Source organism: Lacerta agilis, chromosome Z, assembly GCF_009819535.1.
Source record: "Lacerta agilis isolate rLacAgi1 chromosome Z, rLacAgi1.pri, whole genome shotgun sequence".
Lineage (NCBI taxonomy): Eukaryota > Metazoa > Chordata > Lepidosauria > Squamata > Lacertidae > Lacerta > Lacerta agilis.
This window is the reverse complement of record NC_046331.1, coordinates 12,853,894-12,871,490: the sequence shown is the minus strand read 5'-3', so window position 1 is coordinate 12,871,490 and position 17,597 is coordinate 12,853,894. Positions and strand designations below refer to the sequence as shown.

General features: G+C 44.3%; 1 protein-coding gene across 1 annotated transcript in view; it reads right to left on the bottom strand.

Moving 5' to 3' along the window:
* The window catches only part of LOC117040178 (coiled-coil domain-containing protein 180-like), a 33,005-nt gene that overhangs the window by 15,114 nt on the left and 294 nt on the right, over nt 1-17,597 (bottom strand). Inside the window, exons 2-13 of the mRNA XM_033137779.1 lie at nt 15,451-15,626; nt 14,433-14,613; nt 13,049-13,195; nt 12,327-12,471; nt 12,112-12,228; nt 11,038-11,136; nt 10,516-10,608; nt 9,819-10,012; nt 7,850-7,929; nt 5,655-5,790; nt 1,888-1,971; nt 878-950 (exon numbers count right to left, since the gene is read on the bottom strand). Of these exons, the coding sequence (XP_032993670.1) occupies nt 878-950; nt 1,888-1,971; nt 5,655-5,790; nt 7,850-7,929; nt 9,819-10,012; nt 10,516-10,608; nt 11,038-11,136; nt 12,112-12,228; nt 12,327-12,471; nt 13,049-13,195; nt 14,433-14,613; nt 15,451-15,626 (1,525 nt within the window). The remainder of the gene's footprint in view (nt 1-877; nt 951-1,887; nt 1,972-5,654; nt 5,791-7,849; nt 7,930-9,818; nt 10,013-10,515; nt 10,609-11,037; nt 11,137-12,111; nt 12,229-12,326; nt 12,472-13,048; nt 13,196-14,432; nt 14,614-15,450; nt 15,627-17,597) is intronic.

The window sequence follows — 17,597 nt, the reverse complement described above, 5'->3', positions numbered from 1 at the left end:
ACACAGTTCAAACCCTGCGAAGGCTTAGGTTGGGAACCTCCTTCCTGACAGACCCAGCCTCTATGCACTCTCAAACATTGATGAAGCCATCAGAGGGAAAGGAAACAGGAGCCAGGGACCTTCTGTTGTGCTTGAGAGGCCCCCCTCTCCAGCTAACAACTGTGGGCACTGGGGCCACCAGAAGGAAAGGAAGTAGCAGTCATTCTGTTTGTGTTTAGATGCAGGCCCAATAGCTGTTGAATTACTACCTGCTGGATTATGCCCGAGTTTGCTTTTCTCCTCCTCCCTCCCAATCCCCCCCCCCCTTTTTGCTGTACTATTGTATTACTGGTCTTTGTAAGCTGGCCTGAGGTCTTTTTTTTTTTCAACAGAAGAGCAGGGTGAATATGTTTTAAATACCGGTAAGTACAGGTGACTCTCAGCTTACGCTGGGGTTACGTTCTAAGGACAGCACATAATGTCAAAATCACATGTAGTCAAAACACATTGGGTTCAATGGCAGGTGGGATCGCCAAATTCTTTGTTTCCTGGATGCCTACTTTCAATTTAAAAAATAAAAAGGCCAAGCACATAAAACTGAATGTGCAAAAGTTAAATGTTTGTAAGTTGTGAGTTACCTGCAATATTGATTCCCTTGCCCTACTAGCCCAGAAAGATTTGCCTCTTGGCCCCGCTCACAACTCTGCATCATTGGTTAACAATGGTGGAGGCAGAATGTGATGGCACCAGGATGCAAAAGAAGTGTTGCTATATATTATAGCTGGAAAGGGGGAGGATTCTCCCAACAGCTGGTTCTGCTCTGAAGCTGCATTACCAGGGTCATTAAAAAGAAAAAAGGAAATAAATCTAGTATTAGCCATAGCAGAAGTGTCCTTACCTCTGCAGAATTCATAATAATATCAAAGTTGTCCCACAGGATGCTGAAGATAATTCCTTTCAAATGTTCAGAACTAAAGAAAAAAAGGGGGTTAAAGGGAGGTGCCTAGGAGTAGATTTAATAATATTTACAGTACTACCATTATTGGTACATTGCATGTGGCTCAGTCAATTCCATTTGGACAGAATCATTTCCTGTGTTCTGCTTTGAGAGGAGGCCTCAGTAAGGCAAGGCCTCATCTGCACCCTGGACAGCTCCATGCAGGGCTCAGGTTGGTAACTCCATAAAAGAGCAGCTCAGATGTTGTTTCAGTGCCCATCTTCCTCAGACTGAACCTTAAATAGGAGCTGGAGCTGTCATAGCAGGTGGCTCTGGCTTTGGTGGGAGCAGCCTCTTCATTTAAAGGGGCCCAGCCAGCTTTAGTAGTCATCAGCTCTGACAAAGCAGGGGAGACTATGGTTTCACTAGGGCTTCTGAGATGGATTCAGAGGAGGGCAATGCAGAGAGATACCTGCAAAATGGGCTGCTCGTGTCAGTGCTTTGGTTCAGTATATACCTCTTGGGCTGGTACTGATTGCAATTCAGCCTCCTAGTCTGAATCTATTGCTTCATCCCTTGAAGAAGGGAAGTCTACCCCTGAGGTCAGGACACTCTCATTTGCCAACTCAGAGAAGACAGAGGAAAAGGGGAAGCAGTGCTATTCCATTGGCCGTCATGAGAGACCCGCTACCCTCTGGCTCTTCCTCAACTTACCCACCAGGCAACCTGAATCTGTTACCATCCCAGCTGGCTATTATAACTGCTGTAACTAACCAGTGTCTGAGTTTGTTTCCTTTCCTTACTGCCTCCCTTTGCCCTTTTCCTTTAATGTGATTTCTTTTAATGTGTAAGTATGGAGGCAGGGACTGCTTTGCTTTTAGTGACCTTGTAAGTCACTTGAAGGAGCCTCTTCAGCTGAAGAACAGACTAACAAAGCTTATCAAAGCACAAATATTAACCATGGGGCTTACTCATTGTCTTTCGGCTTGTCTCCAAAGATCTGCATCTTCCTCTCAATCCGAGTGGTTTTTGTATATCTCTGTATGGAGCTGACACTGTTCTCAAAAGGAAAGGATTTAGAGCAGAGTGGTTGTGGTGGTTGCTTCTCTGTTTCTCCCAGAAGTTGGTTATTCACCCCACTCCAATACCACAGACATATAATCATTGATAATTAAAATAAACATTGGCAAGCCACCATGAAGTCCTAGCTCCAGAGCTCTTCCTGGATGAGACACAAGTCCATCTGGGCTAGCCTTTCATAAGCTGGTGCGCTCCATATGCTTTGGAATTCAGCTCCCAATCCACTCTAGTCATTTCAGTTGCAGCCTTGGCTGACAACTCTTTTCAGCCACAGGTAAAAACTTGGGGTGGTATCCAGTGCTATCCCTGTATCAGGCCCATCTAACCCGGCATCCTGTTCCCACAGTGGCCAACCAGATGCCTGTGGGAAACTGGTATTCAGAAGTACTGTTGCCTCTAACCATGAAGGTGGGGCAAAGCCATCATAGCCACTAGCCATTGATAGTCTTATCCTCCATGAATCTATTTAATCCATTTTTGAAGCCATTTATGGTGGTGGCCACTGCTGCCACTATTGGGAGTGAGTTCCATAGTTATAACTATGCCCTGCTATGTCTTGAATCTGCTGGCACTCAGCTTCGTTGGATGTCCACAAGTTCTGGTGTTATGAAAGAGAGACAATATTTTTTCTCTATCCACTTTTTTCATGCCATGGAGTAGACCCATTCAAGTCTAACTTAGGTTCATTAATTTCAATGGGTCTATTCTAAGACTTAGTTGCATAAAACTGCTTACCTCCCCCCCCCCCGCTCCCCCATCTTCTCATGTCATTTGTATATCACAAAAATAGCATAACAAATTTGCAGCAATATCTACAACATATAATTCATCATTAGTGGTCAGTGTTTAAGTTCTTGGTTTGTGAATTAGTTTAAACAAAAACAAAGGAGAAACAGGACAGAACTGAGTTAACAAATAACATTCAACATTGTATAGCCAGGAGCCCTTGTGGTTGTGCTTAGATTAAGTATGAGCAATAGTCATTTTTCCTCTTATGATACCAATGAAACAATATAAAGTGCTGGTCTGTTGATGAACATGGGAGATGGGTTCAAAGTAAATATAATAATTTAATCTGGCTCTTTTGCAGGACTTTTGCCACTTTGGTCTCTGGTTAAGTGGTGTTGTGATCCAAGCGGGTTAGTGATTGGAATAAAAACAACAATTTATGCAGAATCATCATTTTTATCATTGCTAATTTGTCCAGGAGGGTAAAATTGGTTTTGCTCTTCTCCCCCCCCCCCCGAAATTCTGAAGAACTGTCTGCCATACTGGAGGATATTCTGTCAATACAGACTGTTAAGGTTTCTTGTTATACCTGGTAATTATTCCTAAATAGCTAAGCTTTGTGTGAGAGAGTCTAATGCCTGTGAGTTCTGTGAAAGCTTCTTGGATGTTGGGTGGTACATTGAAGCTTAAAGCTTCAGATTTTGAAAATTTAACCTGACTGTGTTGCCAAGTTGTGAAGCACTCAAAGTACTGCTGCTCCCATGTTCAACAGGTCAGGTGTCATTATCACTAAAATGTCAGTGAATAATCCTATTGTATAGTTTTGTTTGCCCATTTGGGCTCCCTTGTTGTCTGGTGTTGTTCTGAGCATATAGCTATAGCTCTAAAGCTAGGATGAACAAAAAGGGAGCGAGTGGACAGCCTTGCTTTGTTCCCCTTTGCATTCCCACCAGGGATGAATTTATATTGTTCTTACTGTGGCAGAAACTTCAGAGTTTATTTGTTTCAAAATTTATATGAATTTGGGGCCAAATTGCATGTTAGAAAGGCCTGCCAGCAAGTAGCCCCATTTCTGGCACTGAAAGGCCATGAGGATGTCTAAGGCCATGACTACCGGGGGGAGAGTGTCCATTTACTATGTTCAAAAGTTTTCTGATTGGAACAAAACAAGCTTGGTCTGCAGTTATAAGTTTGTGTAACAATATCTTAATCCTATTGACTAGTGCTGATGTAAAATTCTTATACCAGTAATCCTAATTAATCAGAGATTGGGTGAAAAGATTATATCTTTTGATGGTCTTTAAATGGTTTTGGGATAGCTACAATCCTAGTGTGGTACCGTGTTTTTTTGGGGGGGGGAGGGTGGTCCTTTCATTAGATCATTAAATAGGTGGACTATGTATGTTAGAAATGTTTCTTTGAATTGCTAATAAAATTCTGGAGTCAAGCTATCAGGTCCTTGGGCTTTGTGTGATTTCAGTTTTTTAAGAACATTGTCAATTTTAGGGAGGTGGGGCTATTTAAAAAGGTTTTGTCATCATAGGTAAATGATGGTATAGGTAATTTTAAAAAGAAATTGTGGATATCTTTTTTTATCTGGGGATTGTGAAGTAACAATCTAGAATAAAAGCAAGCAAATTCTGAGCAGATGTTTTTAGGAGAGAATGTTTTAGTACCATTGCTTTTTTGAACAGTGTGTACCCTGAGTTAGATTTTTCCATTTTACATTTGTTTGCCAAAAGTACAGAGCTTTTACCTCCATATTCATAAAAGTGTTTCATATATAAGAGGTTGACCAGAATGAATTTGTAAAGAGTATATTTTTTGCCTCTTTAATTACTCTGAGGAGGTGTTTTGAACCTGAACTTTTATATTTAATTAGCAGTAATTTCCATTGCAGAGATTTGTTTTTTAATATATTAAATAAATAAATAAATAAATTTTATTACGGTCGAAGACCAGCTCTTAAAATAAAATAAAATATAACTACAAAAAGAATACAACAGATCCCTTTGACGGAACAATTTCTGGGAACGATACCTATAAAAACACTTTAAACAAGATTTAGAGGGAAATTGTTAATTACATTACAATATTAAAAGTTTAAAATAGTGGCTACAGAAGGCTAAGCCTGGCTCCATTGGGGAGAAACTTAGATGGGCTGGGAAGAAGGTTTATGTCTACAAATATGGATACAAAATCTGGCGACCGCCCTGGTAATCATTGGGTCTTTACCTAACAAGAGCAGATTATATGTCTGCTTTTCTGGGAGGCTTGCGAACCTCACCAGTATGGGATCCAGGATCTCCCTTCGAGCTTCTTCGTATAGAGGGCATCTGAAGAACGAGTGCTATTTTTCTTTGATAGAGATAGCTTTTGTTATTGTTTTCATAGCCTCCCAAAGTCCCTACAGGCTTTTGATGGATGGCCATGATGATCTTTTCACTGTTAGTGTGCTGCCAAGGCTCCCTGCTGTTGTTAGGAGTAGGGCATTAGGAATGGGTAGGGTCCAATGGCAGCCCTACTCAGAATAGACCCATTGGGCATGACTAACTTAGGTACATTTGTTTGCTTAGTTTGTGTAAATATTATGATATATTTATGCTTATGCTTTAAATAGGCTGTTAAGGCTCTTGGAGACCTCTATGTAACATGCCACCAGTAAGTTTAATAAATGATGATGATGATGATAATCCAAAACATCTGAAGTTACCAGGTTGGCAAAGGCTGATCTAGGCTATTTGGTATTCATATTGAGTCCTGAGCCTTTTTGAGACTGATTTATTTAGGTGTGTTAAAAAGCAACATTGAAGTGTCTGGGAGTTATTCTTGAAAAATGTCCTTTCCAAGTGTGTGCCAGTGGGGGTGGGGTACGGTTGGGAGGGGAGGGGGAGATGCCACTGAAACAGGAGGGGGCAATTTTCCTCACCTTCCTGACATCCGCTTGCCAATGGAACTAGATTTCCGTGCAGATGTGAAGGACGCGTTGGTTTGAGCAGCATGGGTGCTTTCGCGATGGGAGACTCCACCAGAGAACGCTGGAGAAAATGGTTTTGGCATAAGCTCTAAGGAAAGATGGAAGAGGGCATTAAGTGGCAGGTGGGGGCAGTTCAGAAGCTCAATGGCTTCCAGTGGAGGAAAGGAAAGAGAGAGCTCCACCATCAGGAAAGAGAGAGCTCCACCTTTCATATCAGGCCCACTACTCTCACTTTGCACAGAGAATATAGAGGCAATGTTTCCATGCAACATCACTTTTGAATTGAATGGGAGCAGCGGGGTGGGTCAACAGAGTATGTCTTAGCCAAGATCCACACCAAATCCTCAAGCTAGCCCCATTTGTTGGGATCACACCTCCTATGGTTGTCTCCAACTAAGCTTTACAGACCGACTGAAATCAAGGAACCAAGTTCATGTTCATTTCAATGGGTTTACTCTGAGTAGGAACAGCATTGAATACAGCCCCTAAAATGCACTCTTTTCTATTGAAGAGAAGCTGCCTTCTACTGAGTCAGACCCCTGGACTATCTAGCTCAGTACTGTCTACACTGACTGGCAGAAGCTCTCAAGATTTTCAGGCAGGGGACATTCCCAGCCCAACTTGGAGGTGCTGGGGATTGAACATTGAAGCTTCTGTATGCAAAGCAGATGCTCTACCACTGAGCTGCATCTCTTCCTTGTTGTGCTTGGACTACAGAGTGTTATAGGCCATGTTGGCAGAACCCTGAGATTGTCAGAATGCTGATAGTTTGTTTTTGTGAACCTGTTTGTTTCTAGACCTCACGGTTGCAGAGAAAGGCTTGAAAGTGAGCAAGGCATCATAGGAATAAAGGAAGCTGCTTTATACATCCAGAAGCTTGGCCTGTGTAGCTCAGTACTGTCTGCACTGAGTGCCAGCAGCTCTCTAGAGTTTCAGGCAGGGTATCTTTCCCAGCCCTACCTGGAGATGCCATTGGGGATTGAACCTGGGACAATAAATTAATAAATGAAGCTTATACAAAGGAGGCAAAATACTATTACAATTGCAGTGGACATTTCAGCGAGGCTTTCAAAGAACCATGTATCCCAGAAGTAAATATTGTTATACTGAAGAATGCTCTAAGCAGCTGACAAAAAGACAGAGTTTCTGGAAACGGTCCTGTTTCAAAGATTTTCCTCTGTTTCAAGGCTCTGATTGCAGTTTTCACAACTGGGAGGACTTCAAAAAAGTCACTTAATTCCAAGAGGGGGGAAATTACTGCAATGGTCCAGAATGATAGGCAGGTAGAAATTAATACTTTGTTTGATATTTTGTCTACATTACTGTAAACTTCATTATTAATATATTGTGGTTACAGTCCTGTTGCCTTGGAGCACTATTTCTGAGGTGGTTATGTGTGAAATGGGGCAGTCTCCAGCAGCTGATGCCAAACCCAATGCTAGCCAATGCAAGCATCGCCAACACCATGCACTATGCCCAAGGACCTCTTCTGGTGCCTGCAAAAGGTCTCACCAAATATCCATCCCCAAATCACCAAAGTGTGAGAGTGACTGCTTCCTCTTCCTACTCGGTTCCCATTTGCACAGACTCCACCTCTCCCTTGAGCATCTGCATGGCGGACATTTTGTGACCAGCAGCCACAGTGCTCCGTCAGAACTCCAATTGTGACCAGTGGCCCCAAAAAGTTTTGGCAACCCTGTGGTGGAATAGCCATACTGATTGATAGGCCTACATGTGAAGGTATGTAAAAACAGTGTGCGAAATGATATAGTTAGGAGAATCTACTTTTGCAGACTGTATTAAGAATATGTTGAGAATGTTGTTGTTTTTTGCGGGGTGGAGAATGTTTGTGCTGGAAAAATTCAGCCTTAGACCAGTTTGACAGAAAGCAGACAGTGAATTCTTCTTGCTGAATCAAGCATGCTTTTCCTCAGAGAACGCATCTTGATTTCAGGGTGTGTGTGTTAGGCTAAGGCAAGGAAATGCTTCTATATAAGCCTGTGTAATTTATAGGCTGCTGTTCTGTTCTAGTAAAGCTGTCTTAACCATTGCAACTGGTGTGGTCAATTGAAGGAAATCCGTTACAACCCCCTGAGCTAAGCTGTGTGGCTGCAACGATTGCCTGCATGGAAGGTCTTTGTGCCCACCTGGTGCTGTTTCTGTTGCAGCGGACTGCAAGCGCTCTTTCTCATGCTGCGTATCTGTCAGTCTTCTGATGCGATAGGATCTGAAACAAGCTCAACATAGGTTAAGACTCAGATCCTGGGAATTTGTAGGTGATGTCTTTTGACCCATAAAGCTTTCTTTCCTTTTTTTGACATGATTTACAAAAACAGAGGTCCTTCCAGTCTTCCATTCCCTTACTTGTATTCTGCTATTTGGCAAAGCAATTCCATCTTTCAGTGAAGTCAACACTCCATGACCTCCCTTCCCTCCTTTGGACTAGAGCTCAGTTAACTTGCGTGGCAATGTCCCTCCCTCCCTGTGGGAAAGGGTGACACGTGAGACGTAAGATAGGTTTAATGGGCAGAAAGGCCACAACTTTATTGGTTACGGATGTTGAGCGGTATTGGCTTAGGCCAGTGTTTTTCAACCACTGTTCCGCGGCACACTAGTGTGCCGCGAGATGTTGCCTGGTGTGCCGTGGGAAAAATTGAAAAATTCAAGAGAATTACTTTATATATAGTCAATATAGGCACAGAGTTACATTTTATAACATTTTCTAATGGTGGTGTGCCTCGTGATTTTTTTCATGAAACAAGTGTGCCTTTGCCCAAAAAAGGTTGAAAAACACTGGCTTAGGCATTGGACCCTAACCGACTATATCTGACCTCAACCCGTGTGTTGGAAATCTGGGAAGGGTTAACCACCAGGAAGGAGCCCAGTGATGTGTATCTACTGGAACTCCCCCTGTGATCACCGTTAGGGGCGTGCCTTAGGCCCTAGGCTTTGGACAGGCCCTAGGCTTTGGACAGGGCCACACCCCCGGAATCCTTTAATGGAATACCCTTCAAATGAGGGGCAGGTGATGGCACTACCTCCCCTTCTCACCTCTGTTGATGTTTTCCAATGCCTAACCACCAAACCAAAAGTTGTGACAAATTGCTACGACATAGATGAAAAATCCTCCTTGGCTAGTTCAAGTGGAAAAAATCCTACCAGGCCACTCGGCCAACCAAGGCAACCAACTGAAGTCCATAGCAAGGTCAAGAGCTAACCTAAAGGGTGGGGGGGGAGTACCGATGCAGCTGGGGTCTGGTGCAAATGAGGGAGGATTCCCACTGTCTCCTGCTTAAAGGGAAGCAGGACACACACACACCCGCCGACCGGATTGGTCGGCGTTCGGGCGATGCGGCGGGAATCCCTCCAATTGGGTTGTGACGCCCACAAAGTCACCTCCTGCGCATGTGCGGAAGTGGTTTTGTCTCAGCCAATTCTGTACACTTTATTTAAGCACTCTTTCTCTGTTGGAGTTTCGTGACACTTCCATTTTCTGGCCCACATCATCCTAGAACTAACTTTTCCCGTTGGGTAGCCAACATGAAGTCCTCTTTATGTTGTTGGGATTACAACTAACATCATCCCTGACCATTAGCAACACTGGCTGGGGCTGATGGGAGTTGGATTCCAACAACATCCGGAGGGCACCACATTGTCTACTCCTTGCCTCCATTAGGGTGAGTGGAGCGCCACCCTACCAACTGCAGTCTGCTCTGAGTCAGTCTCCACCTGACTGCCTTCTTACAACCAGTTCAGGGAAACTGGTCACTGGCTGTCAGATTCCTCCATCTTAGTCAGTTTTGCTCTCTTAGCAGGGAGGAGGATGGGGATAAAACAAGAATTAACCAGCTGCCTGTGACTGGCTCTGGTTCTGCCTGCCTCTGGCTTTGGCTCCACCTCCTTTTGGGTGTCCCTTCCTTCTGCCCTCCCAGTCCCAACAGGCAACAGCCACCACTGCTGGGTACCATTCTCTGCAGTGAGTTTAAAAACCAACTGGAGGCATTTGTTCACGAGCATCTCCCACCTTGCTGATGGGCTTGGGGTTTATTGTGCTATCAGTCTCCACCACTTTTGCAAGAACCAGGACCATCCCACCCCTTCCCCTTCAATACCTACCCAATGAGGTGCTTGATCACACTAATCGCGGCATCGTCAAAGGCCGGCTTCCCCATCCGGCTTGGGTTCATAAGTGATGTGCATTCAACACCCATCACAAATGTCTTGCTTTCCTGCAGCATGCTGTCTGATTGGATGGAGGTTGCCACGGAGTTAGGGATTGTGGGGTCTTGTACATAAGAGAACACAGGGTCCTGCGTCGGAAAGGAGCAAAACAGATGAAGCATCCTATTGGACAAGATCAAAGGTCAATTTTCCCAGCTTCCTGCTTCCAACTGTGGCTAGCCAAGTGCCTTGGAGGAAGCCATAAGAACAACATAGCGATCTGCCTTATACTAAGTCAGATGATTTATCCTTTTAGTTCAGCACTGCTTACACTGACAGGCAGTAGCTCTCCAGGGTTTAAGACAGGAGTCTTTTCCATGCTTACCTGGAGATCCTGGGAACTGAACATGGGGCCTTCTCTGTGTGAAGTAGATACTCTACTATTGAGCTACAGCCCTTTCCCAAAGGGGGAGCTTTAAGCTTTACAGATCCGCAAATTTCCCCATCAACATCATGTGTCATTTTGCCCATTGATTGCCAGGGAACTGTCTTTTTGCTTATGTTATTCTTGTGTAGCAGTGCATTGTATACAAATGGCACTAGAAAGACAAATAATCATCACCACAATCATTCACCATGTAGATCTATTCACCAGTTCGAGCAGGCAGTCGAGATACTTGCTTCTATTCTTCAGTTCTTCCTTCACAAACTTGGCAAACTCATAGAGTGCTTCTGAAGTTACAGACTGAGAGAAATAAACAAACCAGGCACTAAATATGCCTTTGTTCAATATAAACACACACACACACACACACACACACACAAACAAAAAACATTGCTATTTTTCTAGAAAAAGAGGTGCTGGAACTCACCATGAACACCTCCCTTGTTCTCTTAGAATGGCAGTGGCGGCCACCTGAAAGGTGCCGGAACTGAGTTCTGGTGAGTTCCAGCTGAGAGAATTCCATAGTTTATGTGCTGCATGAAGTCATTTTTTGTTGTTTGCCCTGAATCTTCCAATGCCCAGCTTCATTCAATGAATGATCCTCTTATTGAGGAATCCCTGACAAGCTTCCAGGTCTGCAGTCCAGACTATGAAAACCCACTGGATGTGACTTGAACCCCTTGCAGCACAAAGACGAATTATTTTCCATTGCATGCTGTTGGAACTTACTTCCTTATCTGCAGTGGGATGGGCACAAGCATCAATCCTTCCGATGAGTTTCTCCATGTGAGAGTTTAACATCTGGGTCTGCCAATTGGATTTTGCCACCTAGGAAGGAAAAGGGGGAACTTGAAGTCAAAAGCATAACTGAGATTCGCAGAAGGTAAGTGGAGAAAGGTTTTCCTGGCTGACACAGATACAAGGAGATATGGGACTTCCAGTGGCAGAACTACAATTGGGCAAATGCATTTCCCCATTTGTGTGTTTACCAGTTAAGGAGAAAGGCAAGGGTGGGGAAATTTGCAGGGGATAGTTTTGTGAGAATCCATCCCCCAGTCTGAGAGCCTTATACTGGTGATCTGCAGTGCATCTCTGGCTATGCACGATATGTTGTTTCAGAATCCTTCTTGTCTCTTTCACCATCTTCTACTCAGCCTTTGCTGTGGAGAGCCAGTGTGGTGTAGTGGTTAGAGTGTCAGACTAGGGCCTGGGAGATTAGGGTTCAAATGCTCCCCCCCCCCGCCATCATGAAGCTCACTGGGAGACTTTTGGGGCCAGTTCCTGCCTCTCAGCCTAACCCACCTCACAAGGTTGTTGTGAGGATTACGTAAGGACTAGTACCAGTAAGAACCAGGTTCAGACTCCCACGCAGCCATGCAGCTCAGTGATCACTGTCTCTCAGCCTATAACCTACCTCGCAGGCTTGTTGTGGGGGTTAAATGAGTGTGGGGAGAACTGCATATGCCACCTTGAACTCCTTGGAGAAAAAGGTGGGATATAAATGCAATGAATAGATGAAATAATAAATAAAAAGGCGGGTCTCACTGGCATTCCCATCAGAACTCATTCAGTTCTGGGGGTCCTTCCTGTGCCTTATCCCTTTTGCTGTTTGTGTGGAAGTGATAAGGGGGGGGGGGAATAAGATGAGTAAAGGCTTGTCAAGCATCCAAGGAATTAATCTGGAGCCCTTCAAAGCTTTAGGTAAAAAGTCATTGAGCTGGGGAGTTAAATGAGAAAGTTCCACACCTGCCTCTCCCCACTCTGGCAATAAAGTAAAATAAAATACTCCTCATTTATCTGCACCTCTGTCTTGATTTTCACTTGAGTGTTCGTCAAGAACCGTTGGATTTTCTCTATGAAGAGCCGGTCGAGTGCCAGAAAACGAAACTTGTTTTCATATCTGCTGATGACCTCTGTAGCCTTGGGCGGCAGTGGGGAAAAATAAGAGTTTTTATTCTTCTCGCTGTTCTTGATGCAACCTTTACCTTGCTAGAACAGGGAGCCCGGCATCTCCTCACCTGCTCCAGGTAAGAAGACTCCATCTTCTCCAAGTCAATCATGATCAAGCCCTCAACAAACTCAATGCGCCCACTCTCCTTGTGCAGGCGCTTGATGAAGCCATCTAATTCCTCAGGAGAAAAATTTCCTCCGTCAGCAAATAATCTGGAAAAAACAATGAAAAATACCGGTTAAGGATGCTATGACTCTGGATGGCCTAAGGTTGGAAAAGGCCCTGTTCATGATTCCACTTGTATAAGAGGATCTTATACAGACTTAGTGGAAGTTGCCTCTTTAGGGCAAGTAGGACACTACCTTGCCTACCCCAGTCTGCCTTCAGCCAGCCCCCACCTGCCTGCTTTCTCACTTACAGGGGGACAGGAACGTGGCTTAATTGTTACACTTGTGCAAATCTAAGATAGAGAATTCATAGGCCTGGGGATTCCACTTTTGTGGGTTTCCCAGTGGTGGCTACCATGACTAAGTAAAGTTGCCTTAAACACCACAGTGGTGTTGATATTGGGGCCGCGCATTAGCACCAAAATCTTGCAAGATTTCTCGAACTCTGAGAGATCTTGTGAGATTTCTATGAAATCTCATGAAATAAGCACCAACGCTGATACCTACCCATTCTCCGCTGGCAATGGAAGTGGTGGGGCACCACATGGGCACTGTCTCGGGGGCTTCACCCCACCTCATGGAATCCACCACACCAGCTACTGCTGAACAGATCTTGGCATACCTGCATGCTTTAAGGAAGCTTGTGTTTGCTTCTCGCAGCTTCCCTAGTGCTTCTTCCAAGTACTGCCTGTAGCTCCGAAGGGAGAGCTGCATCACCTCCACGTGGTCAGTCAGCTCCGTACGCATATTGTTGCTGAGAGCCAACAGCCTGAGAAAGGAGATGGTGATATAACAACAAAGTTTGTTTTAATTTATATTAATTTCATAAAATTTATAAACAGCTTGAGTGTAAGAAACAAATAAACCGTCAAAGTGGGTTAAAAAGGTAAAGGGACCCCTGACCATCAGGTCCAGTCGTGTCCGACTCTGGGGTTGCAGTGCTCATCTCGCTCTACAGGCCGAGGGAGCCGGCATTTGTCCGCAGACAGCTTCCGGGTCATGTGGCCAGCATGACAAAGCCGCTTCTGGCGAACCAGAGCAGCGCACAGAAATGCTGTTTACCTTCCCGCTGGAGTGGTCCCTATTTATCTACTTGCACTTTGACGTGCTTTCGAACTGCTAGGTGGGCAGGAGCTGGGACCGAGCAACGGGAGCTCACCCCGTGGCAGGGATTCAAACCGCCGACCTTCTCATCAGCAAGCCCTAGATTCTGTGGTTTAGCCCACAGCACCACCTGGCCCCTCAAAGTGGGTTACAAAAATGATAAAACAATAAAATTGTAAATAAGAAGATTAATAACAATTTAAGACTTTCAAAAAGTTACAATAGTGACTGAAAACTGATGTAAAACTTGCATCAACTTTCTCAGCATCTGGACAGGGTTGCCTAAACAAAAATGTTTTAGCAGGTGCTGAAAAGAATACAGTGAAGGTGCCTTCCTGATGTCAACACGCAGGGAGTTCCAAAGTGTAGGTGCCACCACACTAAAAGATCGAGTTCTTACAAATACAGAACAGGTATTATATGGCATCAGGGGCATTGCCAGTTCCACAGATTAAAGTGACTGAGAGGGCATATGTGCTGCAACATTCAGCATTAACTGTAGCCTTAAGGGAAGCCCCACACAGAGTGCATGACAGCAACCCAGTCTTGAAGTAACCCACACATAAACGACTGTGGCAAGGCTTCCCTGGTCCAGGAATGGCCATAGCTGTTGAACTAGTCACAGTTGGTAAAAGGCACTTCTAGCCACTGAGCCTCCAGTGACCATAGCTGTCAACTTTTCCCTTTTTTAAGGGAAATTCCCTTATTCTGAATAGGATTCCTTGCAAGAAAAGGAAAAAGTTGACAACTATGCCAGTGACAGACCTGGATCCAGAAGCACCACCAAAATCAAAAGCACTCAAGCAACCTGATGCTGTGATAAGGTAGCCCCTCCTCCACCAATTCCCTGGGACTGAAGAGGCATGGGGAAAAGCTGTGCGACCCCCTCCTCCCCAACTGACTTTTCTGCCCTGGTCTCCGTCAGGAAGATGTTCTCCAGGTCTTGGATCTTCTGCCGGAAAGTCTTGCTGACAAGGTTCTGCTCTTCTCGGAGCTTGGAGAAGGCGGCTTTTTCTTTATTCAGGGCCTCCACCACACCACTGCAGTGTCGCACTAAGCGATCGTTGTGAAATCGCAGCTCCGCTGAGAGGGAAGAAAGGAAACGCGTGCAGGGGTGGGGTGGGAGAATGCTTTAGGTTCAAGCCAGTGGGAGTTGAAAGTAAGGTAAATCTGTAAAGCCTTGCAAACTATATTTCCCCAAATCCCATGGGGTGCCACTGCTCATACATATTTATTTATACGTGTGCATAGTGTGCGTGCGTGTGTTCAGACACCGCTGAACAAATTCCCAAAAACCCATCCTTGCCATGGTTTTTTATAAATTCAGCCTCCACAAACTTGTCAACGTTTTGAATTCGATCCTCTGCCTATCGGTTGAGGCCAGGGCGACATTGGCTGGTGGAGGGCGGGTGGGGGGGGGACTTCTAATGGGCTTTAACCTAACAGCTGGGCACAACCATATATAGCAAATCAGCCTATATTATTTGCGGAAACTCATTATTCCCCTCCTAGAACTACAGTTTATTTATTGCATTTCTATCCCATCTTCTTTTCCAAGGAGCTTGAGTGGGTGTCCATGGTTCTCCTTCTCCCCAGTTCATACTCACAATAACCCTGTGAGGTAGATTAAGCTGAGAGGCAGTGATTGGCTCAAGGTCACCCGACAAGCTACATGACTGAGGGGAATCTGAGCCATGGTCTCCTGGGTCCTAGTCCTCTGTCTAGGGAGTCCCCTCTTATGACTTTCAGCACCCTTAACAGCCCCCAGAATTCTTCTGGGGAAGCCATGACTGTTTAAAGTGGTATTGTAGTGCTTCAAATGTATGGTGTGGATGTGGCCTTAGTGCTAGTGGGGAGTAGGTGGGTTAGCTGAAATAATTGTGTCACATTGGTAACAAGTAGCAGTGAAAACATCAGTACCCATTCTGACATCGTAGATATCCTTCTCAATGCGCTCCCGCCTTGGCTCGTGAAGGTGAGCGCGCAGCTGCAGTTCAGAGCTGATCTCTTCTTTCTTGGAGTCCACGATGGCCCAGGCCTTGGACAGCGTCTCACTATACCAGTTCTCCAGGTGTTCAAAAAACTGCAGCCGGATTCTGTGATGGGGAAAGAGAAGGAAGCGAAAAGTGGGAGCATCATTCTGCTTGCAGGAACAAACATCTCTCTCATAAGTTCACATCTTTACTTCATCAGTGTTCGCTGTGTTGCCTCATGTGATGTGGGTGAACCCCAGAGCTTCACAGGCTTCTGGCAACTCTGGTAATGCGTTGCTTCAGAATTTAAAAAGTAGGAGACACACTTTGCTCCAGGTTTATGGGAAGAACTGTCCATCCTGAGGAGCTAAGCACCCCCCTCCACATCTTTTTGTATGAGCTTCTGTGCCAAGCATTTCTCTTGCTCAGAGAAGTGGTGAGTCAGAGATGTGATGGGAAGCTTTCTTTGTGGGTGGGCCATTTGTTACTTATATGAAAGGCCAATCATGGGGTGGCAAATCCCAATGAAATATGGCTTGTATTTCGTATTTGTAACCTTACCTTTGGTTTGTACTCTTTCTGTATTGGGTCAGTTTGTTTTTGTAACATCTAATTCAATGTGTAGTCTTGAGAATGTATTTTATAAAGAAATGGCTGTGAATCCTTTTTTTTAACTTTTACTTTTTATTTCGTATTTCTTACTGGATTCTTATTTTAACTTCATAATAAAGTCTTGGGAATTTATTTATTTTTTTGGGTGGTGGTGGTGGTGGGGAGAACAGCAACAATCCTTCCAAGACCACCATTGAAGGAGGTTGCAGGTTCAGAGGAATGAATACGTTCAAACTTTTATCATTCTTTTCTCCCAATATACTAAAGATCCTTAGGATCAGATGCAGTGGCATGTCCAGAGGATAGTCCACAGCCAGAAGCTCAACTTGTTTTGATTTTTATGCTGAAAGATGCCTTGAACAATCTTCTTCTTGTTCTTGTTCTTCTTGAAAAAGGCATTTACCTGGAAGGCTACGTGCCTCTGTATTAATACTGTAAGATTGCTTAGATCATCTGGGAAAATTCTACCTGTGACATGGCACCCTGCAAAATATTGTAGGGTGATGACTCAGAAACTAACTTTTTCTGCTGTTGCTCCTATATTGGGAAAGGCTCTTCCCTCTGTCACACATGAAGCAGCAGCCATCAGTCACTTCAGACATCTTACAAAGACTTGTCTCTTTACCCAGGCATTCTCCCTGGCCCATAAATCAGACCCGGATTTATGTGTTTGAAATCTACGGGATGTCTGTTTTCTGCACTTTTGTTCACACCAGTTTCTATATTGCTGTTTTTCAGGCTTTGGGCTGCATTTTTGTTTTTACCAACATATTGTTTGTTTCTAAAATGTACTTGTGCCCTGGCCTCTCCAAACTGAGACTCAAGGTTGCTCACAAAAGCTAAAAAAGACACAGATAAAACACACAGGAAGCTAAAAGCATATAAAAGATGACAGTCAAAAAAGTAATTAAACTATAACAGATGCAAAAACTATAACAGATGCAAAAATATATATATTAAAATGTTGTGCTATTTAAAAGCTCTTTCCTTAAAAGCAGTAGGCTCCCAAAAGCCTGCTGGAACAAAACAGTCTTCACCTGCTGGTGGTAGGACAACAATGAGGGAGCCAGTTTGGCCTCCCTAACGAGGTACCGGTAGTTTTGAAGTCTGGGAGCAGACTTTTCAAAGACCATGTACCACTCAATAGATTTTTTTTAAAGCGGCATGTAAATGTTTTTAAATTAAAACATATAAATAAATGGCATTAAACTACATGTTGATTGCATCTCATACAGGCTTCGCCTACACAAATACAACTTTATGTACTCAACAAAATAAATAAATAAATAAAAAGTGGATAAGGCAGCCTTGTTTGCTGGGGGTCTTTCCCTTGATAGAAAGAGTTTTAAGCCCTCTGCATGCTTACTAGGCTCTGGGAGGACCATGCAAGGGCTGTAGAAGCCCTTGCAAGATCCTGCAGGGGAGTCTGAGATCTTAGATGGCCACAACCTCATGAGATCTCAGGGATCGGGGCGGTTTTGG